Source organism: Thamnophis sirtalis, unplaced genomic scaffold (assembly GCF_051295495.1).
Source record: "Thamnophis sirtalis isolate CommonGarterSnake01/CBP01778 unplaced genomic scaffold, rThaSir2_p1.2 scaffold_4, whole genome shotgun sequence".
NCBI classification, from domain to species: Eukaryota; Metazoa; Chordata; class Lepidosauria; order Squamata; family Natricidae; genus Thamnophis; species Thamnophis sirtalis.
The window spans coordinates 132,113,786-132,129,803 of record NW_028261384.1 but is presented as its reverse complement, the minus strand read 5'-3'; the positions used below and the strand labels follow the sequence as shown (position 1 = coordinate 132,129,803).

Here is a 16,018-nt window from a genome sequence, read left to right as displayed (position 1 = left end):
AGCTGATGCCTTGTCAAGAACGCTGCAGTTTTACAGCTGCTGGGAGGAAGTAGTCCATGCCATCATTTCCTCTGCACAACCAGCAGCACAAGCCACAACAAGAAGCCAAGCCAGATGGCCACTCAACCCCAGCCGGGACAAACTGACAGTTGTGTTAAAAGTCACACTACCAGCTGACCCCTGGCTCACAGACAATAAGGACATCTTAACTATGAAAGATGGACTAGCATGGAAAGGATCCAAATTGTATGTCCCTGTGAGCTTGAGACTGGAGGTGTTACAGAGCAGTCATGACTTAAAGCTAGCCAATCACTTTGGATTTTTAAAAACCCTGCACATCACTAGAAGACAATTCTTGTGGCCAAGATGAAAGCAGATGTGGAAGACCTGTCCTGCCATGAAAATAAGACCAGGAAAGCCCTCTGGACTCCTTCAGTTTACTGCTTATTTCAGACTGCCTTCTGCAAAAAAAAACCTAGCTAAACTGTTCATCAAACATATCTACTTACTACCCTGCCGAATTATCTCAGACCGAGAAGTTCAATTCACTGCCAAGTTTTGGAGGGAGTTCCTGAGATCTGTCGGATCCACACAAGGATTTAGCTCAACTTTTCATCAGAGTACAAACAGTGTGATAGAGTGAGCGAATGCAATGGTGGAACAATATATAAGATGCTATGTGGATTACCAACAAGAGAACTGTGTGGATTTACTGTCATTTGCAGAAATTGTTTAGAACAACACTGTGCATAGCAGCACTGGAGCAACCCCTTTCCAAGTTACCAGCAGCATAGAGTTTGCCCCCATGCTCAAGCTGCCTAGAGAACCCCCCTCATCAATGACTTTGACAGAGTGGATGGAGTCTCTGAGGAAAGAGTGGGAGAATACAAAGAAAGCACTGGCTGAAGCTGCTGAAGAATATAGAAAGAAAGCAGATAAACACTGTTCTCTTCAAACCCCCTTCCATGTCGGCAATAGAGTTTTCCTGTCAACCAAATACATACAGCTGTGGCTGGCTAGAACAAATCTGGACCTATGTTTTGGGGTCTATTTCCAATAGTGAAAATAATTAACCCAGCAAAATTTCAGATTCACCTCCCCACATTCTAGGGAAAGTGCATTCTGTATTTCGTTGTAACCTGCTGAAACCAGCCTTTGGGTCTAGATTAAGACCTCAGACCCAGTCACCCCCTCCATTCATAGTAGTGCAAGAAGAACCCCATTATGAAGTGGAAAAAAATTAGACTACAGGTTATATAGAAATTGTTTGCAATATTTAGTTCATTGGAAAGGGTACCCTTTCTCTGAAGCTACCTGGGTTAAGAGTTGGTATGTAAAGGCAGATAGACTAATTAAACAATTCCATGACAAGCACCCTGATAAGCCAAAGGGTCCCCCTGGGGAGAATATGTGGTTAGATGTATGGTTTTAACCCCCTGTGTTACTCTCATTACAAGAAATGATTGTCTACTGAGGAGAGGGCAGCCTGTCAGACCTGGGAGCCATCTTTTACATTGGGACTTCAGCCCTGTCACATTTTCTGCTGTGGGAAAATGGGAAGGGGGTTATATGGAGTATGGGAGATATATAATCTAAATAACATTCCTTTCTAAGAAATTCAAAAGCATCTTGCCCTGCACCTGGAGTGGCATGACTGGGAGATATCTCCAGTTGAGACGATGCCTGATTGGATCATGTGATGGACATGTGGGTGCTGGGCAGGCACTTGATCTTTCTCCTGAGTGTGGAAAACCTGGAAACTTTCAGATTCATGTTTTCTCAGATGTGCCGATATGACATCTCTAATAAAATGGAACTTTTAGGAAACTCAAGTCTTGGAGTCTTCTTTCATTGGGGGCGGTGTTACTTGGAACCATGACATAGAGTAAAGTAGAAACAAGTGGGATGGAATGGGATAGGGTTGGGTTGGGTGGGGTGGGGTGGGAGACAATAGAATAGAATAGAATAGAATATATCTATATAACAATGCCTATATAGATACATTCATTAGATACAATATTTACATCTATGCCTTCATTTATGGATACAATGATGTTATTTTTGTCTTGCAACTCAAGCCTTCCTACCTCAAGACCCTTACATGTTTTGAAGATGTTCCCATATGTGATTGTCTCACTACCATTATGAAATTAGCCAGTTTGTCTCCTCCAGATCCTATGAGATACAATGGAAACAGGAGGAACTGACTCTATTTATCATCCCCATGATATTCCATCCCATGGCTCACAGCCCTAAAGCTCTGTGAGTTGATTTGACAGTATGTTGCACCCTCTATTTGTGTCTGAGAAGCATCTCAAGAAGAGAGGTCGGTCTGATGTACTTCAAAGATCTTCTGGCCGACAGAGGCATCTGTACACAGAAAGAAGACACTCATGGGAGGTGTTAGTTTTCATGGAGTTGCTCTTAATAGTCATGCCTCGAGGGATGTGCAAGGATCCTAGCCTTCAATGTGACTTTCAGGAGCCTGTTCCTATTCATCATACATATCACCAGCTTGGAGATATCAACATCGCTGGGATTATGTCTGCACTGTTTACATTTTCTGATCCCATTGATTTCAGCCAACATCCTTCTCAGGCACTTCAGGATACATCTGTGTAAGTACATCATTAATTTATTAACAAATTTTAGACCGTGATGCTAAATCACATAATGCTTGAAATGTTTTCCTCTCATGAGAAAGGCTCCGGAAAGGAGTAGCAATAGCAATAGCAATAGCAGTTAGACTTACATACCGCTTCGTAGCGCTTTCAGCCCTCTCTAAGCAGTTTACAGAGTCAGCATATTGCCCCCAACAACAATCCGGGTCCTCATTTTACCCACCTCGGAAGGATGGAAGGCTGAGTCAACCCTGAGCCGGTGAGATTTGAACAGCAGAACTGCAGAACTGCAGTCAGCTGAAATAGCCTGCAGTGCTGCATTTAACCACTGTGCCACCTCGGCTCTATCTTAAAAGAGATGCCTAAGTTTATTTATTTGAAGTTAACTTTCAGCACCCACGTAAAGTTTAAAGTGAGAGAAATTTTCCAATTAGAACCAACCATAACTAAACATCTATAAGGTTCTCAACCTTCCCAATGCCGTGACCCTTTAATACAGTTCCTCATGTTGTGGTGACCCCCAACCATAAAATTGGTGTCTCAGTTCCTAAGACCATCGAAAATATATGTTTTCTGATGGTCTTAGGCGACCCCTATGAAAGCGTTGTTCAAACCCCCAAAGGGATCTTGACCCACAGGTATAACTACATCTATCTGAGAACTATAACTATCGCTTCATTTATGAGGATGTAACTATCACTAAGATTGTGGGGAGGCTTATTTCCCTTGATAACTTTTTCATTTGAGATTTCTATTAGCAAAATTCAGGAAGTTCCTTCTGAATATAAGCCAGTATACTACTGTTTTGTAAAATAAATAGCTTCCACTTTCTGGAGGTGTGTGTGTGTTGCATGCATGTGTGCACACTAGTATTTTGCCTTGCATTTTCCAGCATCTGGGCTAAATAATAAAGATGGGTGCATCAGTAGAAGGAACAAGAACAGGAAAGAGTAGATCCTAATCCCATTATAAGGGACATGGTGGCTCAGTGGCTAAGACACTGAGGTTTTTGGTCACAGAGGTTGGCAGTTCAGCGGTTTGAATCCCTAGCACCTTGTAATGGAGTGAGCCTCCCATTACATGCCCCAGCCTCTGCCAACCTGGCAGTTCGAAAACATGTAAAAATGCAAGTAGAAAAATAGGGACCACCTTGGTGGGAAGGTTATAGTGTTCTGTGCACTTTTGGCATTTACTCATGCCAGCCAAAGGAGCATGGAATTGTCGTCAGAGAGTGCTGGCTCTTCGGCTTAGAAATGGAGATGAGCACTGCCGCCCCAGAGTCGGGAAGGACTAGCACGTATGAGCGAGGAGAACTGTTACCTTTAATCCTGTTATATAGGGTTTTGTCAGATCCCATTTGGAATGGTATATCCAGTTCTGGACACCTCACTATAAAAAAAGATATTGATAAGATTGAGTCATTCCAGAGATGAGTAACAGAAATGATGCAGGGTCTGAGGGATAAAACATACTGGGGTAGTTTGGAGATACTGAATAAGTACAACCTGAAGGACAGAGGGCATATGTGGGGGCATAATGGAACCCTTTAAATTGATTAAGGGTGTGAATAAATATATAAATATAAACATATATTTAATTTTACACATGTTAGCAGCTGCTGGAATTGTGTTTGCACAACAGTGGAAAAACAGAGATATGTAAATGAATAAATATTACAATGTGCAGGAATAAATAAATTGACAATTAAAATCAAGAAGGCTTTGAATACTTTTTCATGTGGGATTGTTTTTAGCAATTGCCAACTAACGGAAACAGAAATTAGAAATCCAAAAGTATGAAAGAAAACACCAATTATGTAAGGAAAAGTCCCTAAAATGTATAAGGAAATAATACTAGATCATTATTAATGCGTAGTGGTGGGTTTAAAAAATTTTTGGAACCTCTTCTGTAGGTGTGGCCTGCTTTCCGGGTCCACTGGTGGAACCTTTTCTAACCGGTTCGGTAGATTTGACGAACCGGTTCTACCAAATAGGTGCGAACTGGTAGGAACCCACCTCTATTCAGGAGGCCAAAGAAAAAGGATGGTTTGGTTTGCCCAATTGGGAATTATATTACCAAGTGGCAGCAACCACAAAGGTCAAAAAATGGATAACCAAATGATTATTAACATTAGAGGGTCACAACATTCAAGCAGGATGGCATGCATTCCTCTGGTATGAAAGACATAAGGCACACCAATACTTCCAAAGACATTATATAAGACGGGCTCTATTGGAGATATAGAACAAAATAAAAAAGCTAACTATAGAGAAATCTCTACCCTAGAAGCAGTGGTATATCTAAATCTTATAAACTGGGGGGAAATTGTAACATATAAAGATATATTAGATTATCAGGGAGGATTAAAATCAAAATTGCAACTCAAAGAACAAGGACTGGAATTAGAATGCTGGTCATGCTTACAAATTCAGCCAAGTTATACGAAAGATATGAGAACATGGGGCATTAATAGGATTTTTAACGGCATTAGATAAACTTTGATTAGGGACAGAGGAGAAAATGATCAAAGCAATGTATAATTTTTTACTAGAATGCAAAATGGAGGAACAGCATGTTAAAGGACAATATCAAATTGGAAAAATGGGAAAAAAATTGTGGGATAAGAACAGGAAACTAATTTTGGCCACATAGTGCAAAGAGTACTTATATAAAATATTCTATAGGTGGAGCCTACTTCCAGCTAGGCTAGCCAAAATGTATAAAAATGTATCACTGAAATGCAGGAAATGCAACCAAACACTGGGTACCTACTACCACATGTGGTGGTCATGTAGGAAAGCCTCCCTCTGGCAAGAAAGAGACACCCCCCCATAGGTACTTCATGGGACATTATATTCGGAAGATTTTGATGGGGGTCTGGGGAAAAATGAGGAAAAAATATTATCTTAGGGTTCCGTGTTGGTTGGCACCATTAGAGGCCTTAACGCATCCGAGTTTATTTAATTGGACAAGAAACATAACATATAAAGATATTATGACAGAAGAGGGCAACATAAAAACAAAGATGGAATTAGAGCAACAGGGCAGGAATTTGGAATGGTGGGAATATTTACAGGTTAGAAACAGGTTTAAAAGTGATAAGGCACGTTTCGGGATCTACCCAAACCCTCAGGGGCTAGATAAGATCTTGTTTGGTGGAGACAAAAAAATGTTATCGAAGATCTACCAATTTTTGACCTGCCAAGATACTAATGAAGAGATGGACAAAAGCCTTCTAACAGTATGGGAGAGAAACCTAGGTTATGAAATTGAAATGGGCAAATGGTGGGATCTATGGAGTAAGACCATTAAACTTACAACATCCACTGCATTCAAAGAAAACATATACAAGATGGTTTATAGGTGGCACTTCCCCCCAACGAGGTTAGCTAAGATGTTTCCTGGGTTATCTCCATTGTGTTGGAAATGTGGAAGAAAGGATGGCACATTCTACCATATTTGGTGGTCCTGTACTGAGGCCACAAAATATTGGAAAAGGATTAAAAAATGGTTAAAAGAGGTTACCGGGGCAAACATTGAATGGAGACCTGAGAACCTGTTACTAAGCATCAAACCAGATAACATAAGCAGTTCAATATGGCATTTGAGCCTGCATATAATTGTGGCCGCAAGAATAACCTATGCACAATTTTGGAAATCCACCACTATACCGCCGGAAGATGCTTTAATTAAAAAGATCTACGAATGTGCAGAAATGGACAGAATGACGGGTTGGCTGAGGGACAAAGGAGAAACAGAACATTATCTTAGCTGGAACCTATGGTATATGTGGGCGACTAGGAGAACAGCAGGGACTTAAAATGGGGAAAGTTAACATAGGTACTGTAATAGATCCCTGAATTTTGCAATGAGAAGATGTGGCTTAGAGATCTAATAATGAGGAAAGAAAGGAAAACTGGGCTGTGAATGACTGTCACCGTGGGGGGGGAGGGGGGGTTGTATGTCTAAAACGGCATTTGTATCTGTATGTTTTATGTATGATTTGTCTTGCTTATGTCGTTGTATTTATGTCGCTGTATTGTTTTTTTCTGTTTTTTAAAGGTAATAATGTTTAATAAAAATTATATTTTAAAAAAAATGTAGGAAAGCCAAAGAATGTGGACTGGACAGAGAATTGAACTCAAACCAGAAACATTCCTATTAGGATTATTTAAAGAGTCATTTAAGAGCTGAGGTGGTGCAGTGGTTAAATGCAGCACTGCAAGCTACTTCAGCTGACTGCAGTTCTGCAGTTCGGCTGTTCAAATCTCACCGGCTCAGGGTTGACTCAGCCTTCCATCCTTCCGAGGTGGGTAAAATGAGGACCCGGATTGTTGTTGGGGGCAATATGCTGACTCTGTAAACCGCTTAGAGAGGGCTGAAAGCCCTATGAAGCGGTATATAAGTCTAACTGCTATTGCTATAAAGAGGATTAAAGCAAAGGGTTAACACATTTAACATTACATATCCTAACAGCAGCAAGAATAGCCCAACAATGGAAGAGTGGAAACATACCTAAAGAAAGAGAAATAATAAACAAAATATTTGATTGTGTTGAATGTGATAGACTGACGATAGAATTGAAAAATAAAGGAGAGGCAGAGTACTATGAGATTTGGGATCGATTTTATCAGTGATTGGATTTAAGGAAGGGAAGTTGGGACGAATAAGCACAAAGATGCATAGATTGAAACATATGGCAATATAGGTAGTGTATTACAATTGTAATTGCAATCATGTAGAAGAGTTAAGTATGTGTATCTAATCAGTAAGTAGCAATGTGTATTGAATTCTCATTGCTTGTATGTATTGAAAAGATTTGTGCTATTTGTTATATGTCAGAGACACCACCAAAATGACTTCACTATGTCCAACATTTTCTTTTTTAACAATATAATTTTTAAAAAAATAAAAGGATTGCAGATGCTAAGGTATAAGACAAACATTTCTTTTTTTTATTAGCAGATTTTTTTTATTATTTTTTCCCTTCTATAACACCTTACAGTCATTACATCAACATTGCTATGTCATCATACCCGTACATGTATGTAATATTTCGCTTCTATATTTACACACCTTTATACACAGTTCTATATATATATTTATATATAGTTTTTTAGCTTAATTAATTTTATTCTTGTTTTGCAGTCATTTGTACCAATTGTTCCAAATTTCATAATATTCCGACTCTTCTTTATCTTTTAATTTCAGTGTTAATTTGTCAGTCTCTGCACAATCCAAGGTTTTTTTAATCACTAATTCATCCGAGGGGGTATTATTTTGTTTCCAGCATTGGGCAAATGCTATTCTAGCTGTGGTCAGCAGATGTGTTAATATGTACTTAATTTTCTTTGTATATTTCCCTTTGATTATTCCCAGTAGAAAGATTTCAGGTTTGTATTTTATCTGTTCTCCTGTAATTTCTTGCACCCATTCCAAATTTTTGTCCAATATTTTTGTGTTTCCGGGCAGGTCCACCATATGAGATAATAAGTCCCTTATACTTTTTTACACTTCCAGCAGGTTGGCTTCATGTTTGGGTACATTTTAGCCAATCTTGTTGGTGATAGATGCCACTGATAAAACATATTTTCTTTAAGTGCTGTTGATTGTGTTAGTTTATAATTTGTGTTCCAAATTCTTTCCCAATCCACTAGATCTATGTTGTAACCAAAGTTCTTGGCCCACGCTATCACGCAACCTTTAACTTTTTCTTCTTCTAATGTTACTTCTAATAAATATTTGTAAATTTCCGTTATGAATTTATTTTCCAGGCCAATTAAAATTTATCTATTTGTTGTAATTCTGTGTATGTTCCATATTCTTTTATGTCTTTTTTGTATCTCAATTGTATTTGGAGATAGCTTAATGCGAGAACTAGGAAAATATGGAGATGTAGCAGGGTTAAAGATTAATAGAGAAAAGACTAAAATGATAACTAAAAATTTCAAAGAAGAACAAAATAAAGAATGCCCATTTCTTAATGTATTTTTTTATTCATTACAGAATATTTTATCAGAATTACCAGCATGTGCTGGTGTTAGCGTTTACTATAAAAGAGATCAATAAGCATCGTCAGATCCTTCCCAATGTCACGCTGGGATTCCACATTTTTAACAGCCATTTCAGTCCAAGCTGGACTTACTTAGCCTCAATGCTTCTGCCTTTCACTCACGGCAAATTCATCCCTAACTATAAGTGTGGGGTCCCAAAACATTTGGCTGCCGTGATTGGGGGACCTGATATCTCTCTTCACATGGCATCTGTATTGTGCATCTACAAAGTTCCTCAGGTAAGATGTGCAGAAGATATACATTATTGCATTACCATATCTCTCCAGAGGTCAGTGTGCTCCTTTCTCTTAAAAAAGGGGGACAAGTTTCAGATTCCTAGATGTTATTTTTTGCTTGATAAAATAAACATAATAACATGAATGCTCACAACTTTGACCAGATATTGGGGATACTGGGCATAGAAAAACATTTCCCAATACCAAGTATTGAATTAAGAGTTGGAAGGGACCTTTGAGGTCTTCTATTCCAACTGCTGCTTAGGCAGGAAAACCTATACCACTACAGACAAATGGTTATCCGTTGTGGCCCAGCAGGTGCTGTTGGTGCTGCCGCCAGACTCCGACAACGAGAGGTCTTATGAGTCAGCCCTTGAGGAGATGGAGGACCCTGGACAGGGTGCTGACTCCGAGCAGGGTGAGGAGAGACTGGTTGGCCACCAGGGGGCGCTGGAGCCTTGGATCAGAGGGAGTGATCTGGAAAACACTTATGAGTTGTTTCAGGATGCACGCCGTTGAAGGGCTACTCGGCGACAAGAACAACTCCGTAATTATACGAGATGATTACGCTCAGCTGATGCTTATTAAGATCCTCTCCTGATTATAAAAGAGACTGCTTGTGCCACACCCTTTTGCAGATGTCAATGTTCACGTTAAGGACTAACCAGAAACAAACTTGGCAGGCTGCATTGCTGCCAGAGTTTGTGTGCATTGCTGCCAAGCTTTGTATGACTTGCTGCCAGAGTGCTTATCTCTTTGTTTATGTGGCTTGCAGCCAATGAGAGTCTTGACTGATTAAAAGAAACCTTTTTAGTTGCGTGGGTTTTGGCTGTCATTCCTGGACGGAGGAGGGGGGTCAGAACAGTTATCCAATCTCTTCTTTAAAACTTCCAGTTTTGGAGCATTTGCAACTTCTGGAGGCAAGTGGTTCCACTGATTAATTGTTCTAACTGTCAGGACATTTCTTCGTAGTTCTAGGTTGCTTCTCTCCTTGAACTTTAAAATGAAATTTCATTACATACAGCTCTCAAAGGGTCACCACCTCCAATATACACTACATAAACATGAAAAAATATGAATGAATAAATAAATAAATATGTATATACCCATATATATTATATGGCACAGAGAAACAATCCAGTCCAGTCTGGATATATAAATGTACATGGCAAGAAAAATGTAGACCTTTCAATTTCCATATGTGTTTGTCTTCCTTTAGTTGACCTATGGCTCTGCTCCAGACATGGAGAAAGAGACTCAAGCAGTTTTCTTCCAGCAAATGTTTCCAGATGAATCCCAGGAACATCAGGGCCTCATGGTTCTATTGAAGTATTTAAGATGGATCTGGGTTGGGATTCTTGTAGTAAAAGATGAGAAAGCAGAGAAATTTGTCCAGGAAGTGGTCCCTTCCTTTTCTGACTATGGCATCTGCACTGAGTTCATAGCAGAGTTACCAAACATAGATTTCTATAATGATTTTACTGAAGTTATAGATGAAGGACTGCGTGTATACCATGTTCTCATGAACAGCAGAGCCAATGTGATAATCGTGTATGGTAAAATTCAGACCATATCAGTTCTGAGAAGCTTCCTCCGGTTTTCAGAAGTGGAGGACATACCAAAGAAGCCAAAGATCTGGCTTATAAATGCTCAGACAGACTTCACCTCACTTTCCCTTCATAAATCTTGGGATGTCCATTTCCTACATGGGGCTTTATCCTTTGCAGTCCACACTAAAGAGGTCCAGGATTTCCAGGAATTTCTTCACAATCTAAGTCCAAATAATGACGATCATGATCATTTTCGGAAAGATTTCTGGGAACAGGCATTTGACTGTTTCTTCTCTAGTTCAAACACAGAGACATCTGAGGCAACTTGTACCGGACAGGAGAAGCTCGGGTCCCTTCCTACATCTGTGTTTGAAACATGCATCAGTGGCCAGAGTTACAATATTTACAACGCGGTCTATGCTGTGGCACATGCTTTGCAATCTCTGTATTTATCCAAATCCAGGGACGCAACAATAGTAAAAAAAGGAAGGAAACAGTTTCAAAATCAAATGTGGTGGCAGGTAAGGCTATAAGCAGAATAGTGCAGAAAAAATGATATCTGTATATCTGTGGAGATTCTCAGTCAACCAGGTCACGTTGTCCTAAAGCAGTGGTGATATTCAGCAGGTTTGCATCAGTTCACGAGAACCAGTTGTTAATTTTCTGAGCAGTTCGACAAACCGACTTTTGGAAGAAATCTCCATCCAATTGCCTTTTGTTTTTCCCACCTTAAGGGGTTAAACCTGTCAGGAAGGCAGGAAGGAGACATTCTAGCATGCCTCTGTGTGTTTTTTCTAGACTAATCCTGCTTATCTTTATTGCCCTGCTTAAGTGATTTCAGAAACTGCCTTTTTACTTAAGCCTTCTTACATTGTAACAGCTACTAATGCCTCCGGCAGTACGCCCAAACCTTTTATAGCCTGAGCTACTTCTCTGGAGGTTTTTTTTTTCTTTTGCTGGTACTTTTATTCCAGTGCTTGACTTTTTTAAAGGGGAAGGCTTGTTTTAACCACTGCTTTAGTGGTTCCTGACATTCTCCTTTTGCAGTGTATTTCTAATATGGCTGAATCCCCTCCCAGCCACACCTTGCATCCTCTGTCCTCAATTAAGGGTGAGAGGGGATTATCGCAGGCTCTTTCTTCCCTGGATCTGTAATTTTCTCTAAATGGAGTAATCTGGCTAGTCTTTGGCTTCTTTCTTGTTTGTTACAAAAAAAAAGGCTTCGGGAGGTCTCCCCACCACTGATGGAAAAGCAATGAGGTAATATTTTTGGACACTTCTGCCTGGATGATCAAATTAAGCAATGCATTCAAAAATCTTTACTACCAATTCTGTGAGTGTGGCAGAAGAAGGTTACTGAAAAATCCCCATTCCTTCCCCACTCTCAAAAGTTCTGCTACTGGTTCTCCAGAACCTGTCAGGACTGGCTGAATACCACATTCTGGTGGGGCAGCTCCACCACCATTCCACTTCACTTCATGGCTGCAACACCATGAGTAACCAGACAGAATGGGCAGAGAGCCAGTTGTGCAAATAGGGCTTATTTGTGGATTGAGCTTATATTAGGCACACAGGTAGAAAACATGCTAGGGCTTATTTTTAGGACAGGTCTTATTTTCAGGAAAACATGGTGTTTGTTTGATGCTGGCCTACAACTAATTTTTTTAAGTTATAATATTTTCTTTGTTTAAATAAACATCCATATGTATGCTTTTGAATATATGAATTCCTTCTTTGTCCTTTTTTCTCTTTTTCTCTCTTTCACTGTCTCTGTATTTCAGGTTCATTCTTTTCTAAGAAGTGTCAGATTCAACAACAGTGTTGGAGAGAAAGTCTCCTTTGATGAAAATGGAGATTTCATTGGTGGATATGATATTATCAATTGGATCTCATTCCCAAACCAATCCTTTCTTAGGATCAAAGTTGGGATGATCGATCCCACAGCTCCAAAGGACAAGTTCTTCAACATTTCTGTTGATTCCATCACATGGCCAGTAGGATTTAATCAGGTTAGCTGTTTAAATCTAGATTGGTCTCCCTTCCTTTAAGTAGCATAAAAGTATCCTTATTGATGAAAATCATACAGCATTATCAGTGAACGAGCCTAAGAATAAACGTTCTAGGGAAGGAAAAAAATATCCGTAAGAATGATTACTTTTGTAATAGTTGACATAAAATATTGAACCCTTTATCTTGGCCCTCTGTTATTTATGTTCAATAGTTTCATGGCTTCATTGTGAAAGCTACAATCCAGTGTAATAAATTTACACAGTCTGGTGACTTCAGGAAATTCAGAAGCTGAGAAAACTGTTCTTCTGTAACAAGGACAAAAATTGTCTTTGGAGGGTGATGATCGGGGGGGGGGGGGTTCAAAAATTTGTACAACTTATTCTGTGGGTGTGGCCTGTTTTGTGGAAGTGGCTTGGCAGTCATATGACTGGGTGGGAATGACTTGGTGGTCATATGACTGGGTGGGAGTGGCTTGGCAGTCATGTGATGGGGTGGGCATGGCCAACTTGTAAAATGTGGTGAAACTCACTTAAGAACGCTCTTGCTTAACAATCAAAATGTTGGCCCAGGAACTCTGGCATTGAAGTATGCAAGTCTTAAATCTGTCAAGTTACAAGACCCTTGCATCTCTAACCCTTTAGAAAAAAACCCAAACTTGTTCAAACTTGACAGCTTTATGACTTGTGGGCAACTCCCAGAATTCCTCCTCCAGTCATGTTGGCTCAGGAACTCTAGCATTGAAGTGTGCAAGTCTTAAAGCTGTCATGCTACAAGACCCTTGCACCCCTAACCCTTTAGAAAAAACCTAGGAGTGTTCAAACCTGACAGCTTTAAGACTTGTGGACTTCAACTCCCAGAATTCCTCCTTCCCTCGGTTAGCTGCTATTGCCGGGTGCCACCAGGACAAGTGAGGTTTTCGGAGGGACCTTCCCTCCCCCTCCAGAGAGCCCATTCCAGGACAGAGGAAGCAAGCTGGTTTGAATGATGGCTAGTGGGTGATTTAGTGGCGAGTGAGTGCTTTCTTCACTCATTCGAGCAGGCAGAGAAAGAAAAGAGGTGCGTGTAGCCAATGCAAAGGAGCCTGCCGCTTGCTTCCTTCACACATTCAGGCAGTGGAGGTGGTTTCTCTCACGCCTTTGGAGAAAAAAAGAAGGCATGCAAAAAAGCAGCCCCACTGTCCGAATGTGTGAAGGAAGCAAGCAGCAAGCTCCTTTGCCCTTGGCTAAGCACACCTCCTTTCATTCTCTGCCTGCCTAAATGAGTGAAGGAGGCAGGTGGAGAATGAAAGGAGGTGCACGTAGCCAAGGGCAAAGGAGCCTGCCTCTTTCCTCCTTCAAACATTCGGACAGTGGAGGTGCTTTCTCACATACCTCCTTCACTGCCGCCTGCCCGTGTACAAACAAGGCCACCTCCTATCTCCCCACATGGGCACTCTCAAGGGAGAGGGAAGGTCTCTCCCAAGATCTGCTTCCCTTACCTCGCGGCACAGTTCTGGGATGGTGGGAATGGGATATTCTGTTTTTCGCTGCTACAGGGGCGTAACTTCGACTCCTGCCTTCCTGCAACTTCCAGTCCAGCCCCGCACAATCTCCCCACTAACCCATTGACCTCGAAACACTCTGGTGGACAGCGTCTACTTCACTTCCTGTTGCCGGCTGCAGCTGCATCCAAGCAGATGCTGCGCTCCAGAGCAGCCACATGGCAGTAGCACATGGACTGCTGACCATCCCAGGGCCCGCCCGGTTTCTTCTGGAGGGGGCAAGCAAATGGGCAACATTCCCCCCCACCTCCCCGGCTGCCTGCAGCCTCAGAGCCTTGGCTGGGTGAGCAAAGGAAGTGGGTGGGCAGGGCAAGCATGGTGTGGATGGGCGGGGCAAGCAAGCAAGTGAGTGGTGACTGGGCAGGTGGGGGGAATGAGCAGGGGGTAGGCAGGCTAGGGGAGGGAGCATTTCGGTACGGGGCCTCCGGAAGATGGGGTACAGGAAGGCACGCTAAATTTCACCAACCGGTACATCCGTGCATACTTGCTGAAACTCACCCCTGGTGGTGATGATGGTTATAGAAACCCACAAATACCAATAAGGGTAGATGAATTGTTATTTCAGACCAATTACATCTAAAATGATATCATCACATTACTTCTCCTTATCAATCCATTTTTATGCAGTTGATTCCAAAGCAACAGTAGCTCTCCAAACACTTCCTTTTTCATCCGTATCTTAAAATATTCTTCTTCATCCACTGATAGGCATTGCCTTTATCTCTGTGCAATGAACCCTGTGAGACAGGATACAGCAAGGAGAAGATAGAAGGGAAGTCATTTTGCTGCTATGGTTGCCGTCTATGTCCAGAGGGGAAAATATCAAAGGAGAAGGGTAGGAAATTTCCAAATCTAATGGGATTAAACCATGAGGATAAAACACTGTCTATATCAATTCCAATCAATGTGTTCTTTTTTAGATGTGGATGACTGCTCTCCATGTCCAGAGGATCAATACCCAAATCCTGGCAAAAATATGTGCATTCCAAAGCGGATCACTTTTTTGTCCTATGAAGAACCTTTGGGGATCAGTCTGACTGTTCTTTCTCTTTCCTTTTCCTTAATGACAACTTTGGTCATCACAATCTTCATGAAACACAAAGACACTCCCATCGTCAAAGCCAACAACCGGAATCTCACCTACATTCTCCTGGTTTCCCTCCTCCTCTCTTTCCTTTGTGTCTTTCTATTTGTTGGGAGACCCAATACGATTGTGTGTCTCCTTCGACAGCCAGCTTTTGGGTTCATCTTTTCTGTGGCGGTTTCTTGTGTCTTGGCCAAAACCTTTGTTGTGGTTCTAGCATTCATGGCCACCAAACCTGGTTCCAGATTGAGGAAATGGGTGGGGGGAAGAATGGTCAGTTTCATTCTTCTTTCCTGCTCCCTTGTTCAAATGTGTATTTGTGCTGTGTGGCTGATAAAGTCCCCACCGTACCCAGATTTTGATGCACGCTCAGTTTCTGAAGAACTCATCCTGGAGTGCAATGAAGACTCGGTCATGTTCTACTGTGTTTTGGGTTTTATGGGCTTTCTTGCTCTGGTTAGCTTCTCTGCTGCTTTCCTAGCTAGAAAGTTACCTGACAGTTTCAATGAAGCCAAATTCATCACCTTCAGCATGTTGGTCTTCTGCAGTGTTTGGCTGTGTTTTATCCCAACCTATCTAAGCACAAGAGGAAAATATACATTGGCTGTGGAGATCTTCTCCATGATCTCCTCCAGTGCTGGCTTATTGGTGTGCATCTTCCTTCCCAAGTGTTTTATCATTGTCATGAGACCTGAACTGAACGATAAACATCAACTCATGAAGAGAAAGTTTTAACGAATATTTCCATTTGCCTGATATCCTTTATATGTAAATATTGGAGATCTTCCCCACTGGCACATTTAAGCAGGAGAACAATGTGCAATAAAGAAGATCAGCCTTTTATAATACTCTGTGCCCGAGATTTAACATAGATCAGACCTTTCTTTCCTTCTGGAAGGCTATTATAAATGGGGACCATAAAAG

The 16,018-nt window shown here is 41.1% G+C and overlaps 1 protein-coding gene across 1 annotated transcript; it reads left to right on the top strand.

The window, feature by feature from the left end:
• Window positions 1-2,433: 2,433 nt before the first annotated feature.
• Window positions 2,434-15,829, top strand: LOC148046667 (vomeronasal type-2 receptor 26-like). The gene is made up of 6 exons (XM_087714871.1): window positions 2,434-2,618; window positions 8,628-8,913; window positions 10,130-10,981; window positions 12,242-12,469; window positions 14,719-14,845; window positions 14,931-15,829. The coding sequence occupies exons 1-6, from the start codon at window positions 2,434-2,436 to the stop codon at window positions 15,827-15,829; spliced, it is 2,577 nt and encodes an 858-aa protein (XP_087570997.1).
• The last annotated feature ends 189 nt before the right edge of the window (window positions 15,830-16,018 follow it).